At 49.9% G+C, this 17,061-nt stretch overlaps 2 protein-coding genes across 3 annotated transcripts in view; both read left to right on the forward strand.

The window, feature by feature from the left end:
* Nucleotides 1–5,027, forward strand: part of RPH3AL (rabphilin 3A like (without C2 domains)) — a 165,756-nt gene extending 160,729 nt beyond the window's left edge. The window contains exon 10 of the transcript XR_012665301.1: nucleotides 4,959–5,027. The gene's annotated coding sequence lies outside the window, so the exon portion shown is untranslated. The remainder of the gene's footprint in view (nucleotides 1–4,958) is intronic.
* The window catches only part of DOC2B (double C2 domain beta), a 133,193-nt gene that overhangs the window by 26,808 nt on the left and 89,324 nt on the right, over nucleotides 1–17,061 (forward strand). For both annotated transcript variants that reach the window (XM_075120661.1, XM_075120660.1), the window contains exon 2: nucleotides 4,959–5,038. In XM_075120661.1, coding sequence (XP_074976762.1) covers nucleotides 4,959–5,038 — 80 coding nt within the window. The remainder of the gene's footprint in view (nucleotides 1–4,958; nucleotides 5,039–17,061) is intronic.

Raw genomic sequence — 17,061 nt, forward strand, 5'->3', positions numbered from 1 at the left:
ATTGCTGGTGTTCAAATGCTTTCCTCCGACTGTTTATGCTAAAACCAGTTAAATTTAGCAAGTCAGTTCCCCCTTGTTTTTAATCTTTTCCCTGCATTCAGCTATGGCCCAATCCAAAGCTGCTTGAAGTCAATAAAGGTCTTTTCACTGATATCACAGAGAGAGCGCAACCCCTGTCGCAGAACATCCTTGGTGCTGTGTCTGGAAAACCCACTCCTTAGCTAGTAAGGCAGTCACAAGCTCTTTAACACGAGTCTTCTAAACTCCTGGGTGATCCCAGGCTAAGCTGATGGGACGGATAGTTAGGAAAAACATCTTGTAAACTGATTGAGTCTGATCTGAGAGGCACTGAATATGGGACCTCATGGTGCTGTTTATGTGGTGATACTGTGCTCTGAACGTCTGTTTCCTCTTGGTGAGACCAGTCGATGGGTGGTGCTGTTAGGCTGAGTAGTAGAAGGTGGCAATGTGGTCTAGTTTTACAGCCTGAGTCTGGGAGTCAGAACTGGGAGACTTGAGTTGTAATCCCAGCTCTGACACAGGCTCAATGTGCGACCTGGGACAAGTCATTTAACTTCTCGGTGCCTGTTCTGTAAAATGTGGATCGTAAGGTGTGAATTCTAATGTGCCTCTGTTTAAACCATCTGCGATGGCTTGATAGGTCAAAGGTAAGTACACAGCACAGTGTTTAAAGCATACCTGTTCTTAGCCCCACATTGTGTGGCTCCTCCTCAGTGCTTACCTTGCTTGGAAGGGGACTGTCATGGGGCACCTGCCCCTCTAAGGGCCAGGGTACCTGGGGCGAGCCAGCCCGGTTCAATTATCAGACCCAGAACTGAGAAGGGGTTAGGTCAGGCCAACAGGAGCTGCGGGGGCGGTGCTTGTGGTGGTCGCGGGCAGTGTATGGAGACTTGCTGTCCTCCTCCCCCCAAGGGGTGTGCAGAGATGTGCCAGCAGCAACTGGCCACAGATGTTTCTGGGAGCGGCATGGGGCCACAGCATGCAGGCAGCCTGCCTGAGCCCTGCTATGCCGCTGGCCGGGAGCTGCCTGTGGTAAGCTCCTCCCAGCCAGAGCCTGCACCTCGCACCCGTCCCGCACCCCAAGCACCTGCCCCAGCCCAGAGCCCCCTCCTGCACCCAAACTCCCTCCCAGACCTCGCACCCCTCCATTAATATAGTAGAAATGTGTGGCCCGTGACGACTTACCAGAATTTGTGGAGTGGCTCCCCCTGCAAAAATTCTTGCCCCCACCCCTGGCTTAGGTGATCCCTATAAAGGGATGAGAGAACTCAGTTGAAGGGGGACATGCTGGAGGTTTGCTTCTGTGGCTGGCCCTGGAGCAGATAGGGGTGCACAGGGCAAGGTCTCTGAGCCCCTGTAGCTTGTGGGGGTATGGGGATAGCTGTGTTGAGTGTTTTGAATTTATAGACCATGGAGGGCCTGAAAGAGACTTGGGTTGAGGGAGGCAGGCCAGGAGGAGCTTTACAGGAACTAGAAGGGTACAGAGATTCAAGTGCATCTTATGCCTAGGAGGTTTGTATGGCAGGAGCACTCTGAAAACTCACCCTGGGGTAGTTATTTATTCTAGTGATGGGCCAAAATCAGAACGGTTCATCCAAACCCTCACAGCTTGGAGATGTGGATAAATGACATCCAGATCCCAGGAACTCCAGTCTGGATTTTGTGGAACAAAACTTGCTCTGAACACATTTGGGGAGAAAATTACCCCCCACTCACTGTACCATAATTATCCATTTGCTGCCCAGAAAGCTGTGGGACACTTTTCCCCATGACAAACCTCAGAAAGTGAGAGAAACTAGACTCGGGTGATGGGCGCACGAGGGGTTCATAGATAGCTAGACTGATGGAGGAGATTATGTTAGACTGGATGAAATAGAGCACAGAGCATTTGGGAAACCTTGGAGAGCTCTGGCTGTTCTGAGCTCTCAGACTCTTGGATGTTTACCCAGGCCTCTTGGCTCTGCAGAATTAAACTGGAAACCGTGGTGTTTGGGTTGGAACCTGGGAGCTCGGCGGCACAGAAATGCTGAGCAATGTTACCCCTGATCTTGCTATGTTCAGGGAAGCTTTCCCAGGTGCCTGGCTTCATTCAGATCTGGGCCTTCGTCTGCACACTAGGACTACACTGGGGCTGGTGTGCCTGAGTAGCCTTAACCCCAGAGGATTGGCTACAGGTCGCCTCAGCCTCTGGGAATCCTCGAGTGGTGTGAAGCCACCATAGTTACTCTTAGGGCCCTCCCTCCCTTCCACTGGCACAGGGTGGCTGGGAAACGGGAGTGAGACCAGGGCATCCTTATCCTCTGGCTGTCAGAACAGCTCCTTAGGACTGTAAGCAACGTGGTTACCCATTGGCTGCTCTAATTTATGCTGGAAACTGGCCCAGCTCTCAGGTGGCCTCAGGACTGGGGGTAGGGGGATGTGCAAAGTGGGGTTTAGCTTACATGCACATATGTACACAGGTGCACAGGCATACATGAACTTGTGCCGAGAGCTGCTTGGCTGCATTAAGGGGCCTTACTGAAGTCTCTGGAGCTGCAGCTGCTCATGCCTGTTCTGGATTTTACCTATCACCTGCGTTGTCCTTGGGAGCCAGTAATCGATGATCCAAGAGCCACACCCTGCAAACCTCAACACATGAAAGCTGCATGATATGTGCTGTCTAGAGACAGGCCTGGAACAGAAGCTCTCCCTAAAGACTGGGAGATCTCGGACCTGCTGTGCCCGACTAGTACTTTAGAGAAGGAGAGGGCTTTGGATTGCATGACTGAGAAGCCAGGAGATTTTCCGTTTATCAGCACCGCTGGGCATTTGCTGCCCTTGCTGGTTCCTAATGCCACTTGTGGTTGATAAAATGGGGATCAGTGGTCAAACAGCACCCTTAATGCAGCTAAGGCCTCTTGTGCAGGCCTGTTCCCTGAGGGTATGTCTATGCTGCATCTGGAGGTGAGCTTCCTGGCTCAGATTTACAGACTTGTGCTGGCAGAGCTTGCGTTAGTGTGCTAAAAATGGCTGTGTAAATGTTGTGGCTTGGGCTGGAGCCAAGCCCGGGGAGATGAGCCACAATGTCTGCATAGCTATTTTTAGTATGCTAGCGCGAGCCCTGCTAGCACAAGGCTATGGCCCCGGGCTGGGCGGCTTGCTCCCAGATGCAGTGTAGACAAACCCTTCGTGATTTTCTTTTCATGGGCCCCAGCGATGGCAAACCCAGCTGGAAAAAGAGCAGCATTAGGAGGTGGCTGGCAAGAATGAGTTTGTTGGAGTAGATGAGGCCAGCAAGGTTGCAAGGGGAGGGGGAAGTGAGAGTAGGATCGGGCCCCCCTCAAAGGAAGCCGCTGTCGTGGGTGTTAGTTTGCACCCATCTGCTACACCGACTGTTGAAGCTGCTGTGCAGCCAAGGTTATTCTGGGTTTCACTCGTTATTCTGGGTGATCGCAGATGGCAGCTCTGCGGTTCTATCAGCTTGTCTCCCATTTTCTCAGCTGCAAGGAATGCTTGGGGCCAAACAAGGCAAGCAAATTCCCATAGCTGTGGGTCAGTTGCAAACTGCCAGCCCTCGCGATGCAATGGTAAAGCACATCTTTCTTTCCCTGAGGGTGGAAGGGTGTGCTTGCTAGCCCACTGACTCCCAAAGGTCGGGAACGATTGATTGTTGTTGTATTGTGTGTTCACTACCTGCCCTGCACTGTAATATTCAGGCACCTTGACCTAAATTGAAAGTGCATCCAGTGTCCAGTCAAGGGCTGGAGCCAGTTCCCACGGCACTTCCTCAACGCTTGCGGGAACAGCAAGAGTGTCATGGTCTGGGAGGTGCCTGGCAATCAGCTGCCAGGGGGATTTTGTCTGCAGTTCCCGCTTTGGCCACTAGAGTCTGCTTGTCAAGCAGGGGGCTGTGGTAGCTGCTGCCCGCAGTCTCTGTTTGCTCTGAGCAGGGCACCCTCCAGTAGTGAGAGCACGGCGGAGCTGCCCCCTGACACTGAGCTCAGCAGCAGCTGCCCTTTCTCTCCATTACACTGCAGTAAGTTGGGGGGATCCCAGCAGGGTGCCTCCCCTGTTTGCCTCCTGCACAGAAGCCTCCCCTTGGTGGGAGTGGGGCTGGGGTAAATCTGGAACATGGGATTTGGGGGGGCAGTGGAGCTGGCTCCTTGTTGGAACCTGGGAGGAAGGCAGGGTGGGGGGTACAGCTGAAGCCTGCCAAGGAGTGGGATTGTAGGGTGGCTGGACCCTGCCAAGGTTGGGTGTGAAGGAGGTGGGGGCTGTTGGGGCGGGGGAGTGAGGAGTAGGATCGGGGTGGCAGGAGCTGAAGGCTGCCAGGGGTGGGCGGAATCAAATGGGTGGAGAATTAGCAGTTACATTATGTTAGCCAAATTCAGCCATGGCACAGGTGGGCGGAGCTCCCATTACGATGGAGGGGTGCTATGCCCGCGTGGTGTGGGTTGAACTTGTGCCATAATACACAGTGTTACAGGAGAGAAGGATCGAGACTTATTCCCAGTTCAGCAGGGGTGACCAGCCGTCCTGCAAGGGAGATGGCTTTATGAGACTGGGAGCTCAGTTTCCTAGACCCAGCTGAGGATGTCCATGGCCTAGGGCGTGGGTGGCTGAAAGCATCAGTGTCTTAAGTGTGATTGTATGTGCTAGTGTCCGATCTGGTTCCAATGGGAGTTTCGTGAATTGCTCCTTGGAGTTGTACGTGTCTGGTCCGATTGTCAAAAGTGCTGAGCACCCACCATGAGTTCAGCGGCACCTGGGATTGGTCAGCACCTCTGACAATCAGGCCCTGAGTTTGCAGGCTATTTTACACCAGGCTTGTAGCGGAATCTTTTGCATCTCCCTGGGTCCCTTTCCCCAGCAGTCCTCCACTTTATTCCCCTTTAGTGAGAGTAAAAACAGCATTTGCTGGGCAGCTCACATTAACAAGGCTCTTTTGTCTTTTTCAGCTACGCTGGGAACACTAGATTTCAGTTTGCTGTACGACCAAGAAAACAATGCTCTCCACTGCACAATCAATAAAGCCAAGGTATGTCTCAATGCTAGTCTACAAGCAGCAAGAATTAAATATGCATAGATCTAATGACCTCTACTCTGGCTCCTATCTGTTATGGAGACAGTGACTCGTGGATCTGTAATAAGCAATAGGCTGCGATGCTCTGTGAATTTCCATTGCACGGGCTGCAGCTAAATCCCTGGAGTTCTAGGTTCTCTCTTTTGAAGTATTTACTAAAATTAAAATGCAATGTGGGAGTGGTGCAGGGGCTGAACATGCTGTGGCATTCATGGGAGAGTGGGTGGTTAGATGGCTGGTCTCCCTCCAATCTCCAGGGCAGCACTGAGGTGTTTCATATCCGAGTTGAAGGGAGAAAGGAGCGGGGAGGATGAGTAGCTATCCCTCGCCTTGATCTATCACTGTCTCTCTGTCTTGCTTTCCTTTACCCTCATCTCCCTCTCTTTTTTCTTCTGGCCTCATCTCAACTCGTTCCTTTTCCTGCTTCCCTCCTCCTCTTTCTGTTTGTGTTTTTGATGCTCCTGTATATCTTTTCTTTCCTTTGCACCCTGGTCTATGAAAGATTTCTATGGGTTTGACTCTCATCCCATAGCATTTGCTGATGTTAATCACCCCACTGGCCAATGGCCCTCTGCTGATTCAGCCCTTCAGGAGTTAGGACTCCTTGACAAGCAGTGATATGTCCAATGGTGCTGACTTGGCAGTGAAAAAGATCAGTGGACTCCTGAAAGCTGATGTTCAGGTTGTTCCTGCTGGGACATGTGATGCCTTTGGCCAGGTATCCCATAGAACCCAGTTCATGGGTAGGTGCTCATTGACCCTTTCTGAACTGTACAGCACCTCAGTTGAGCTGAGAGGCATTGAGCTGCCACGATCCCACTATGGCAGACACAAGCTATGCTACTGGCAAGCCCAGGGAATGTGCAATTCAGAAGTAGGGGGGAGTAGGTGGAGATCTCATGGTAGATGGGATCTAGTGTATTCTATACGAACAACAAATCCGGTTGCTTAAACTTTTGATTTGTCTGTTTTCAGAGGTAGGAAGTGCTGTTGGCATAGTCACTGGTCCTGTTCTTAGTCTGAATTTGCCTTCACAATCCTATCTAACCCCTGGCCTCTTTCAAAAGATTCCTCATATGATGGAGTGGCTTGAGTTAAAACCTCTTAGCTCAAATCTTGAGACAGTTCATGGCCAACTGGAGTAGCTAGGCCATCGGTATTGACAGCAACGTTGCCCTGCTTAGCATCATGCAACCAGGCCCAGATTCTCAGCTGGTGTAAATTGACATCCGTGGAGAGAGACCCATTTAGGCCATCTGACCCCTAGGCACCTGGATTTTCCTGTGGTGTGTGAAGAAGCTGTGAAATGGCAGTGTACAGATATGAGCAAGAGCAGGGATGGTTCGGTGATTAGGCCACTAGATGGGTTCAGTTCCATTGCAGTGAAACCCCTACCGTTCTCATGTGCAAGTAACTGGAGGAGGAGGGTAGGTGTCTTTGCAGGTTCAGAATTCCCACCCAAGGATCCTAACAGTGGCTCTGGTATTCCAGTCACCACTTGTGCCAGCCCATGCAGCCCTTCCCCAGCTCCCCGCCCTCTGGCTTTGTTGTTCTTGTTGTGGCATTTTCAGAGAGAGATTGATGGCCATTTGCTTTTAATGGTTTTTAAACTAGCGCATCGAGGAGATGGTTAGAGCTATTTATACCAAAAAAAAAAAAGAGAGAGAGAGAGCTAGAGAGAGACCAATCCAACATTATGATTATTTACTTGACGCTGTGACCGGCTGTCAGTTTTTAAACGGCTCTGTTAAATGCTGCTAATCATTGCCACAAAGCACTCTGCCTCTGCGCCTTTGCTGTCAGGGTAATTGAAGCGATTAGGTTTTTATGCTCATTTTGGAGCAGAAACTGCCTACTTAGGGCCTGATTCTGTTCCTGCCGAAGTTGATGAGAAAGGCGATCAGTAGGTTTTGTGAGAGGACTGTGATAGCCAAGCCTAGAGCAGTGCAATAAATAATCCAGTAAAGACGACGGTGACAAGCTGGCTAGGGGTATGCCACCAAAGATGGTGGCTGGGATAAGTGAAATTGTTGCCTTCTCTCTACCATTCCATTTAACTCCTGGGGGTCAGTGTCTGCAGGCAAACTAGGGCTCAGTTGTGATCACAGTAGGGATGAATTTGGCCTCCTACTGGGTGCCATTGGTCAGTACATTGTCAGCATATTAGTTAAACTGCCTGCGCCAGAGCAGGGGGCCATTTCAAACAGCTGGCAGCCTAGAAAGAGCATCTCGAGATTTTTTCCGTATTGCAGCTGATTGCTGCTCTGTAGAGTGGAGGAGAATGTTGTTTATGATTTCCTGGCTGCCTCCTTTGATTGAAGGTGATGAGATTTTCACAGATGGAGGGAGTTAATCCCTGCTGTGAGGAGCACAAGGTCTGAAAGGGGACAGTGCCAGAGTGCTAACTTCCTAGTACAAGCAGCTCTTGGGCATCCATTGCAAGTTGAATCTGCCTCGTGGTTGCCAGAAGGAATGAGTTAGTCTCCCAGGAGTAAGTGGCGAAGTGGGACTGAAAATAATGGGAATTGTTTTATAATATTCTCCCCACCCAAGCCTGATAAGGTTTTTATTTATTTATATGTACTTTATGGTTATGGGCCAGAACCTCATTGTTCTTGGAGCTGTACAGATGGAACAAAAAGATGGTCTCTGCCCCAAAGAGCTTACAGTCTTAAGCAGGATGTCTTCTGGCTGACAAGGATCTAGGATAGCAGGACCTCATTTAAGGTGTGAATCTGGCAGGGTTGTCCCTTGTAATCTGGGCTATCCAGAGAACAGCCACCCTGCTATCTACCTATGGTATGCGTCCCATCCTTTGCTAGTCACCCAGCCTTACCTCTCAAACAGCTGCAGTGAAATCACGTAGCTTCCGGTATTCCTAACAAGTTGCCTCCCAAATTTTGCTTGATCCATTGTATGTGGTGCAGTGCTACATTTATTCTGTCAGCTTTAAGTCAAAATGACAAGAAAATACAGATTCCTGAAGCCCTGAGGAGGTAGATTTTAACCCTAAGAAACACTGGGAAGGAAAAGGTCTTAATTTCATCCTGCAGGTGGATATTCTATGAATGTGTTGCTTCAGCACCGTGCATAGTGGAGCAGTGCTGTGTCTTTCTGGACAAAGGCGACGATCCGCCCTGTGCACAGAACATGCCCAGATATTGTACCCGCTATGCCATCTCCAGCTCTAAAATCAGTTTTCCCCTCAACGTGATAGGCATCAGAATTACTGCCTCCCTCCTTAAAGAAACCTCCTCTTAAACTCTGGGTCGGAAGATGTCCTGTTGTCTAATCAATATCCCGTTTTTGATCCTCCAACACCTTTTTTTTAATATGAATGTGTAACATACAAGATGTTATTTGTCCCCCCTCCCCCCACAGCGTACATGCTTGAGGCAGGGAAAAAAGAGAATGCGGTTGAATGAATCTCTGTGCTGTGTGAGTCAGGTGGCTGAATGGAAAGCATGGAGCTGCATTCCTATAGCTATAGAGAGGTGTAGCTGTAGAGGCAGAGTTCGGGGTGGTATTATAGATCAATAAGAGAAATGAATGGTGGGATTTCTTTTCCTGTCCTCCTAGCCATAGTGAGTGAATTTAAAATGCTGACGCTCAAGCAGTCCTCATTGTCAGGCTGCTCCGTTGGTTTATTTAGAGAGCTGTGCTGAGGAGGATATTTATAATTGGGTTTGTAGTGGGAGGAAGACAAGGAGGAAGGAGACCTCAAGGCAGAGAGTGATATATACTGATGGTGAGACTGAAGGAGAAGTTGACACAATTTGCAGGTATGGGAGAGGGGAACCCATTCCTGTTCCAGAACGAAGCCATCTGGTAAGGCCAGAACTTATTACCCGTCTGCTCAGTCTCTTTCAGCTCGTTCTGACAGCAGCCATTGCACTCTTTTACTATTTCCTTTAGTGGCCATGGTTGGGTTTTCTTTAGTTTTTCCTCTTCTTGATGCTGCTTCCCAGGCCTTATTCACCTGATCAGTGCAAAATGAGGCAGACCCAGCACACAGCTGGGCGTTGAAGGGGTAAAGACAGACACACGTGAAGCCCGAAGTTACCAGCTGTGAGGACTGATTTGTCTGTAGAGCTCATCCCATATCCCCTGCTCGTGTCAATTGGCACAGCTTCATTGGAATCGGTGGGCTCAGATCCCCAACTTGTGTAAGTCAGCACGGCTCCATTGGAGCCAGTGAGCCAGATTCACAGCTGGTGTGAACTGATGTCTCTCCCATGTGGCGTTTCAGTGCAACCATAATACAGACAAAGAAGACTAAACCCTCAGGTGCGTCTGTGAAACAAGCCCAAACTCCAGGCCATTTGAGATGCCCCCATTGTTTGGAAGTGCCACAGCCATCCTGCCTGGCGAGGCAGCTGGAAGGGACCCAACTGCAAAAGGCAGGCCTTGTCTACAGGTGGAAATTGACTGGAATAGCCACTACAGAGTCATGTCCTGTGTGAACACTCTCCTTCCTGAATAGCTGTAGCTATTTAGATTCACGCCCTGCCTTATTCTGGAATCAGTTCTCCATGTGGACAAATCCACAGTGAAAACAAAAGGGTTCATTGTCATTGGCCGCGGAGAAGAGCAGTTGTGTCTGTGACCAGCCAAGAGTGGCACAGCATTGGCCATTCCCTGCCTGCTGTCAAGCTGCCAGGACCTTAGATGGGCTCTTTGATGACTGAACAGGGCCCATTAAGTCTGGAAAGTGCTTTTGATCTTACCACCAGTCTCTCCACAGGACTCAACTCCCTGTACCAAATTAAGCCCATCCCAAATGACAGAGGGTTTGTTTTTCCTAGCCTGTCTTGGATCTGAAACAGAGGGGTTTGCTTCCCCCAACTGATCTTGTGGAACCGTTAGCTGGGCAAAAAGGGATTCAGAGCCATTTTAATTTATGCTGAAGGCTGTATAAAAGTATGGGCCCCCTTGAATTTTTCCTATTTCTTTGGCTCTTGGCAGCTCTTGGGTACCAGCAAGGACCCTTGCTTACACACAAAGGGAGACGCGCACAAAGCTGTCCTTCCATTTTCCCTGCATTGAGCACTCTTCGGTTTCTGAGCTCATTGTACAATAATAAAGGAGAGTGAAACATGAGTGAACCTATTAAAATATGCTTCAGGAAAGGGGCAGTGTGCAGTGGGGCAAGACATAATGCACCCAACCAATCTCCTGTGGCTGGAACTTTCCTATCAAATGCATCAAATTACCTGCAGTCTGGGGCTCCCGAGAAGCCAAGTTTCAATAACTCTACTGGTCTGGAGCTGCTGCAGCTGCTCTTGGCATCCCACCTGAGGGGGGTGGGCCTGGGATCTCACCTGAGGGAGCTCCCTTCGAGAGATGAAGCCTTGAAGCTGCCATTTTGCCCCTCTGGTTGATCCTGTGTGTTTGGGCTAGTGAGGGGCAAGAGGTTCACTCTGAATAAGCACCCCAATATCTGAATGCTGATTGACAGCTGATCCAAACTGCACAGAGTACCATGGTCTGGGCTGACATTTTCTTGAGAACCAGCTGTCCAGGGACTTTGAAAAGCCCCAAGTGTCTGGGTGGATTGGTCAGTGATCTCCTGGGAGGAGCCTTTCCTATGTAGCCTGATGCTTCTGTTTCCAGCCCGTTACTCCTGTGGCTGGGTCAGTAATAGCTTTGACTCATTTCCAGATAACTAGCCGTATCCTCCTGCTCCCTTAGAGTGGATTCGTGCTTCCCCCTTCCACACCCTCCTTTGCTCTCTGCATGCACGACACTGGGTCCTTAGGAAGTGAGATTGAAGCAGTAGTCAGAACACCAGGATTAACAGGAGGGTTGGGGGAGGTGCCATCCTTTGGCCTCTGTGCAGGGAAGGCGTCCTGCTGCGGGTTGCCTGAAAGGATTCAGGTGTTGTGGGTGACGTGTAAGCTCTGTGGGGCAGGGATTGTCTCTTTGTTCTGTCCCCTTTAATACAGGAGGCCTAGTGCCATCCTGTGAAGTTCAGGCTTGGGGCGGGAGGGGGGGTGCTTTGGCAGGGAAGGCCCAGTAACTATACAGGCAGTGAAAGAGGCCAGATCCCCAGCCGTAGAAGGGCTCCCACTCCCAGTGCCTCCATTCATGGACCCAGGGAGGAATGATGGTCTTCCCCAATGGCTATAGCTGGGGAGATGTCCCAGTGAATTGCAGATACCCTGCTGGGCATCCTGGGACGACTCCCAGGCATAAGCACTGCTCCACCAGAGTAAGTGTTGCAGATTCTCCTCTCCTATTATTCTCCTCCCTCCCTTGCTATGCTGTGGGGAGCTCCTGTTCTGATTAACATGAGGGATGTCCGTGCATCCTTATTTGTACTGCAGTCGCTGCCGGCAGCCTCAGTCAAGATTGGGGCCCTGTTGCGTTTGGTGCTGTACAGCACTGTGAATGGTGGGAACAGGCCTCTTGATCCTGGAAAATCACTTTAAAACTCAGCCTGTTTGTGCCATGACATTCAAATGTTACTGTTCTGTTTATTTCTATCCTTCTCTCACTCTCTCCACTTTTCTGTTTTCTTTGTTGTGCCATCCATCCACTCTCATTTCATCTCTTGGCTGGGGAAAGCTGCCAAAACTCACTCACAGAAAGGTAAGGGTCAGGACCCCCATCTCCCAGATGTAGCTTTTATGTAGATGCAGAGATGTAAAACTAGATGTAGACCTAGAGCTGGTTTCAGAGTAACAGCCGTGTTAGTCTGTATTCGCAAAAAGAAAAGGGGTACTTGTGGCGCCTTAGAGACTAACCAATTGATTTGAGCATGAGCTTTCGTGAGCTACAGCTCACTTCATCGGATGCATGCTGTGGAAACTGCAGAAGACATTATATACACAGAGACCATGAGCTGCACCCAGAGCCTTGCTAATCCAGTTGAAAGGTCTGGGTGGTATTCGATAATGAATTGCTGTGATAGCATTACAAATGCAGTTTGCTGGATTGACCCAATGTGACTGTGTGTAGATATTGGGAGAACCTTCACGTTAAAGCTTGGCTTGGATAAAGCTAATGGAAAGGAGCATTCTCTTGACTGCCAAAGCTGCTGAAGCCTATTACAGGCTCCTGTCTGTGGCACTAATACGTATACGCTAGTCTTCCTGCACAGAGAGGGAGGGAGGGAGGGAGGCTGAGTATTAGCTGTGCTGAGATGTACAGGGTTAACAAACACATGCTGCACTTGGTAACAGTTAAGGCTGCAGCAGGACTCACCCCATTCTTCCCAAGCCTTTAAGTCCTGGAAGTAAGTGGTTACGTGGCAAGACTCTTGCATTCTTGGCACCTTCCAAGAGCCTGCAGTGCTGTCAAGTATGAATTCCAGCATGCCCTCAGGCTTCCATTTCCATCTCCAGTGCATATCCAAAAGCAGTGTGTACCCCCAGCATCATTCAACTCACATCCCAGTGACCTCACTGCTTTTACATCCGCTATCTCAATACATCATCAGCACAGCTGACTGTCACATACTCCATGCATTTGGGAGGTGCTGAGGTCACTGGTAAAGGTTTTGCCTTCGAGTGTGATCAAATCTAGACAGATTGTGAGAGAATTGGGGGCAGGGGAGGAACAGGTAAGTCGATAAGGAGGGAACCATTTGGATGATTTGTGTTTGTACAGCGCCTGGCATCTGGGCACTACTGCAATACAAATGAATAGTAATACCACCTTTGGCCAGGGAGATTGTTGGGACAACTCCATGTATGTCCATTGGCATCAATGGAGGCTCCACCAGGGACGAGTCTAGTTTGTCGTCTCTCCAGCACGACATATCCTTGAGGCTACATCTCTGCTTTTACAGTCAGCATTTAGAAGCCTTCAGTATTTCATCCGCTCTTGGAACATGTCCCACCCCCTCTTAGATAAAAACTCCTTCCCCTTTAATCTGCTCCTGCTATTGTCTATTTATTTTGATCTTCTGCTGTTTTATATCTGTTTATGAGTATCTACTGAGTCCTGATAACTGCTCCTCGCTGGGGCTAGGAGGTGCTGGCCTGCATTTACTGCCGGTTGAATCAAATAACGTGAGATGTATTGAATCCTATTGCTGGCAGTTCTTTCCTCTGCAGCCTTTGTCCATTGAACTCATTGGAAGGTTAGGCCATTCAGCCAGCACAGTGCACGTGTTCTGTGGTACATTTCCTGGTACAGGTTAGGGGGTTTGCTTTGTTATTATTTATTGACAGCGGGACCATCAGGATGCTCGGTGCTTTCCAGGCATTCAAGAAAAGGCACTACTGATTTCCAGGGGTTCCCAATGTAAACGTGCCGTGAGTTAGATAAATGGGAGGTTTGGGCAAGTGGAGAGGTGGAGGAAGGGTTTTCTGGGAGTTAGGCAGGACTAGGGCATGCTTAGATGCTAAGCGTCCTGAAGCTGCTTAATTTACAGTGGAAGCTCGGCAGGGTCCTTCATGGGTCCTGAATTGTGGGAGTGCGCAGGTGGCTTAAAGTCCTTCCCTTCCACCAGCTCAGGACGCAAGTAACTGTGAATCAGGCCTGTTGTGTTCTCAGTCATACAGAATGTGCCTCTCGGGAGGCAGCTCTGGCTGAACTAAGAGTCTCTCTTCCTCCATGCTCCACCCCTGCCTTCTGGCCTGTATCTTGGGCAAGTCACTTCTTCTGCGGGCGGCTCCGTTTCTCCATCTGCAAAGTGAGATTCATAACGATACCAACTGGTCTTTGCAAAAGCGACTTGAGACAGAAGGCTGAAAAGTGCCGCTTGGTGGCCAAGCGTCATTGTTATTGGCAATTAGATGGTAAAAACGCTCAACTCTTATACAGAGCCTTCCAACTCGAGAGCTCCGTTTGTTTTGCATAGAACAGCCAAGTGTCACTGTCCCCATTATACAGGCAGGAGAAGTAAAGGACAGAGGGGGAAGTGACTCATCTGTAGGAGCTACTGGAAATGTGAATAGATAGATACCCGGGCACTGCTTGAGCATTTTAAAAAACAAAATAAATAAAAAGCGCTTATTTTTTATTTTTTTTAAAGTGGTATTGTTTCCCAAAATGGCCTGTGGGCTAGATGGAATTTACTAGAGCGTGGGGCGGGGAAGTTGGGCAGAAAGTGAAATGAAAACCCGATAAACACTGCCGTTCCATCTGGCATTGCTCTCCCTGATGCCCCAATCCTGCAGGAAGCGCCACTCTGCCGCATGCAACCCCCACTGACTGAAGCGGGCCTCACGGGACCATACAAGCTTTCGCCAAGCTCTTTTCCTCCAGAAGTTCCAGTTCAGTGAGCTGGCCTCTGCACAGACCAGTCTCTCCTTAGTGTCTATAAATAAGACAAATGTTTAGAATGCGCCAGGTAACGAAGCCCCCTCCTTTCCCCGCACTCTGCAGACGGTGGTTTTTACTGTTGGAACTCAATTTGTGCCCACGTGGCAGGTGGAGAGGGATGGAGAGCAGTGTCCTGCAGACTCTTCTGGGCAAGTCAGGACACACAGCAACTTCTGGGCTCTGCTTGGCAAGAATTGAGTCACTATGGTTTCATCAGCAGGTGGTTTTTTTTTTTTCTTTTTTTCCTCTATTAGATTAAAAAGTTGCCAGAATGAATTAGAGAGTTGACTTCAGCAGGTTGTGCTTTGTATTGAGAGCACAGTTATGAATAGTTTATAAAGGATTAATAAATGATTAATAGTTAGTTAATCAGCTGACATAGAATCCAAGAGTCTAAACATCTAGAATACCTTCTACAGATGTCTTCTAGCCAGCTGGAATACAGACTGTTCAGGTCTGTAACATGCTTGTAATGTCTAGCATCCGATGAAGTGAGCTGTAGCTCACGAAAGCTCATGCTCAAATAAATTGGTTAGTCTCTAAGGTGCCACAAGTCCTCCTGTTCTTTTTGCAATTGTTTATTGACACTTTATCAGCTCTTTATAGATGTAACCTCAATATAAATTGTGAGCATTAAAGGAATTAGGCCATGATCCTGCAATTCTACTTAGATTGTTAGCTCTTTGAGCCAGTGTGTCTTTGTTCTGTGTGTGTCACCACCTAGCACAATGGGGTCCCTGTGTGGATTCCGTTGCACGATTGGGGCCCTAGAAAATTATTGTTTTTAAAAGTAGATAGAAAAATAAAACGAGCAGAAACATGAAGGTCCTATTCTCAGACAACAGTGGGTAGGAGTTGTCTGTGGGGTCTGGAATATGGTCTTGGGACATAGTCATGATAAAAATCATAATTCCATTACCTTTGTCCTTGGTCGAGATGTGTTGCTCATGGCTGTTCCATTCTAAGTGTGTGCGCGCCCACGTGCACAGTCGTCGGTGTTTGCCTTAGCAGTATCCGTCGGGTCAGCAGTGGCACCCTCTGGACTGCCACGATCATGCGTTGGTATGTTAGGAGCTGCCGGCCCTATGCGCTCTCCGTTCCTTCTTATCCCCTCCCATGACAGTTGGTCAGAGAGCCTTGTCTTGCATTGCAAGAACATTAGCAGTTCTTAACAGCCCATTGTTGTTCTCTTTGTATATAGTTCTTAGGTACTTAGTTAGCCATTTAGTTCAATGTTTGTTGTTAGTTTAATTGTTACAGTCGGGGCTCGGACTTTGCCCTGGAACGGGGCATGCCCTGTTCCCGGGCTTCAAACCATGTTCTTCATGCAACAGGCTGATGGCTGTTAGAGACACCCCCGCCGCCCCCCCCCACCCGCAGCAGCTGTTTGAAGTGCTTGGGGGAATCCCAAATAAAGGACAAGTACAGAATTTGCAAGAACTGTCCCAGAACTCAGAAGGAGCGGGATATCCTCTTGAAGGCCCTCCTCATGGAGGCTGCACTCCATCCAGTGTCAGAGCCCTCTTGATTGGTCTTCACTCCTAGCACCTTGGCGTTGGTACAGAGCTCCCCGCCGGCACCAGGCTCTGTCTGGCACCGTTCCCCCTCACCAGTGCCCAAAAAGCTGGAAAAGAAGAGGCTCCCCAGTGGTGTTTTAGGAGGGGAAGGGGGCTCGAGGGCAAAGGACCTAGCTCAGGGCACCCACCTGCCCCGGAGCTACAAGGCGGTACTGCTACAGTCGGACCCCCTAGCCCAATGAGGATCCGACTCCTGGGAGTGGCAGGGGACCCTGGCTGCTATTGGGACCTTCAACACCCAAAGCTGCCCAGGCGGCCAACAACCTCATGGGCTTGCTGGTACCGCCAGCCATGGGACCCCTCCCCCAGAGAGCGGTGAAGCACCATCAGTTCCCGGATCACAGACACATATCCCCATCCCCACAACCTTGGTCTCTGGCCAGAAGACCCAGGTCTCCGGCACCACGCTCTCCTTCCACGAGGCATGGAACACCGGAATTGGGGCACCAGTCTCCATATTCTCGGTACCAGCCAGCATCTTGACAGAGATCCCCCCGGTGTAAGTCCCTATCGCCTAGACAATCTCCCAGGTGTCGGTCTTGCTGTTGCGGCACTGATCTCCACTGCTCCGGTACCACTTGTTGGACAGATGCCGCTCTCTGCCCCCTAGGTATTGGTCTCTGACAAAGGTCCTCCTGCAGACTTAGTCTTCCACAGCCCCGCCTTGGTCACCGGAAGGGGAATGGTCCGAGTTGGAGCCAGAGTTCAGCCCCTCGCTGAGAGGAGGATCCCCATTGGCCCCAGAAACCGGTCCAGCATCCACCACGGCATCGGTGTGGAAGCAGGGCCAGTGGCCTGCTCAATGGCCTTTTGGAACCCTTGAGGTGTGCCCATGATGCCTGTTCCATATTCCCACTACTCCTCCCTGGCCACCTCAGACAAACCATCTCTAGCATTTTGAGGTTACACTCCCATCACATTCCAGGATCCATCCTCCTGTTTTTTCCTCAATCAACTGCTCCCCTTTTGGTCGGCATATTCACAAGTAACTTTGGACCGTTGGGTGCTTGACATAATATCTTCGAGTTGCACTCTACAGTTCTGGCCAGACCAAACTGGTTGTCTCAGAACCAGGGCAGCCTTCTGCACTCAAATCTGGCAGTGTTGCACCTGATGGCTTGGCTGCTG

Source organism: Caretta caretta, chromosome 17 (genome assembly GCF_965140235.1).
Source record: "Caretta caretta isolate rCarCar2 chromosome 17, rCarCar1.hap1, whole genome shotgun sequence".
NCBI lineage: Eukaryota > Metazoa > Chordata > Testudines > Cheloniidae > Caretta > Caretta caretta.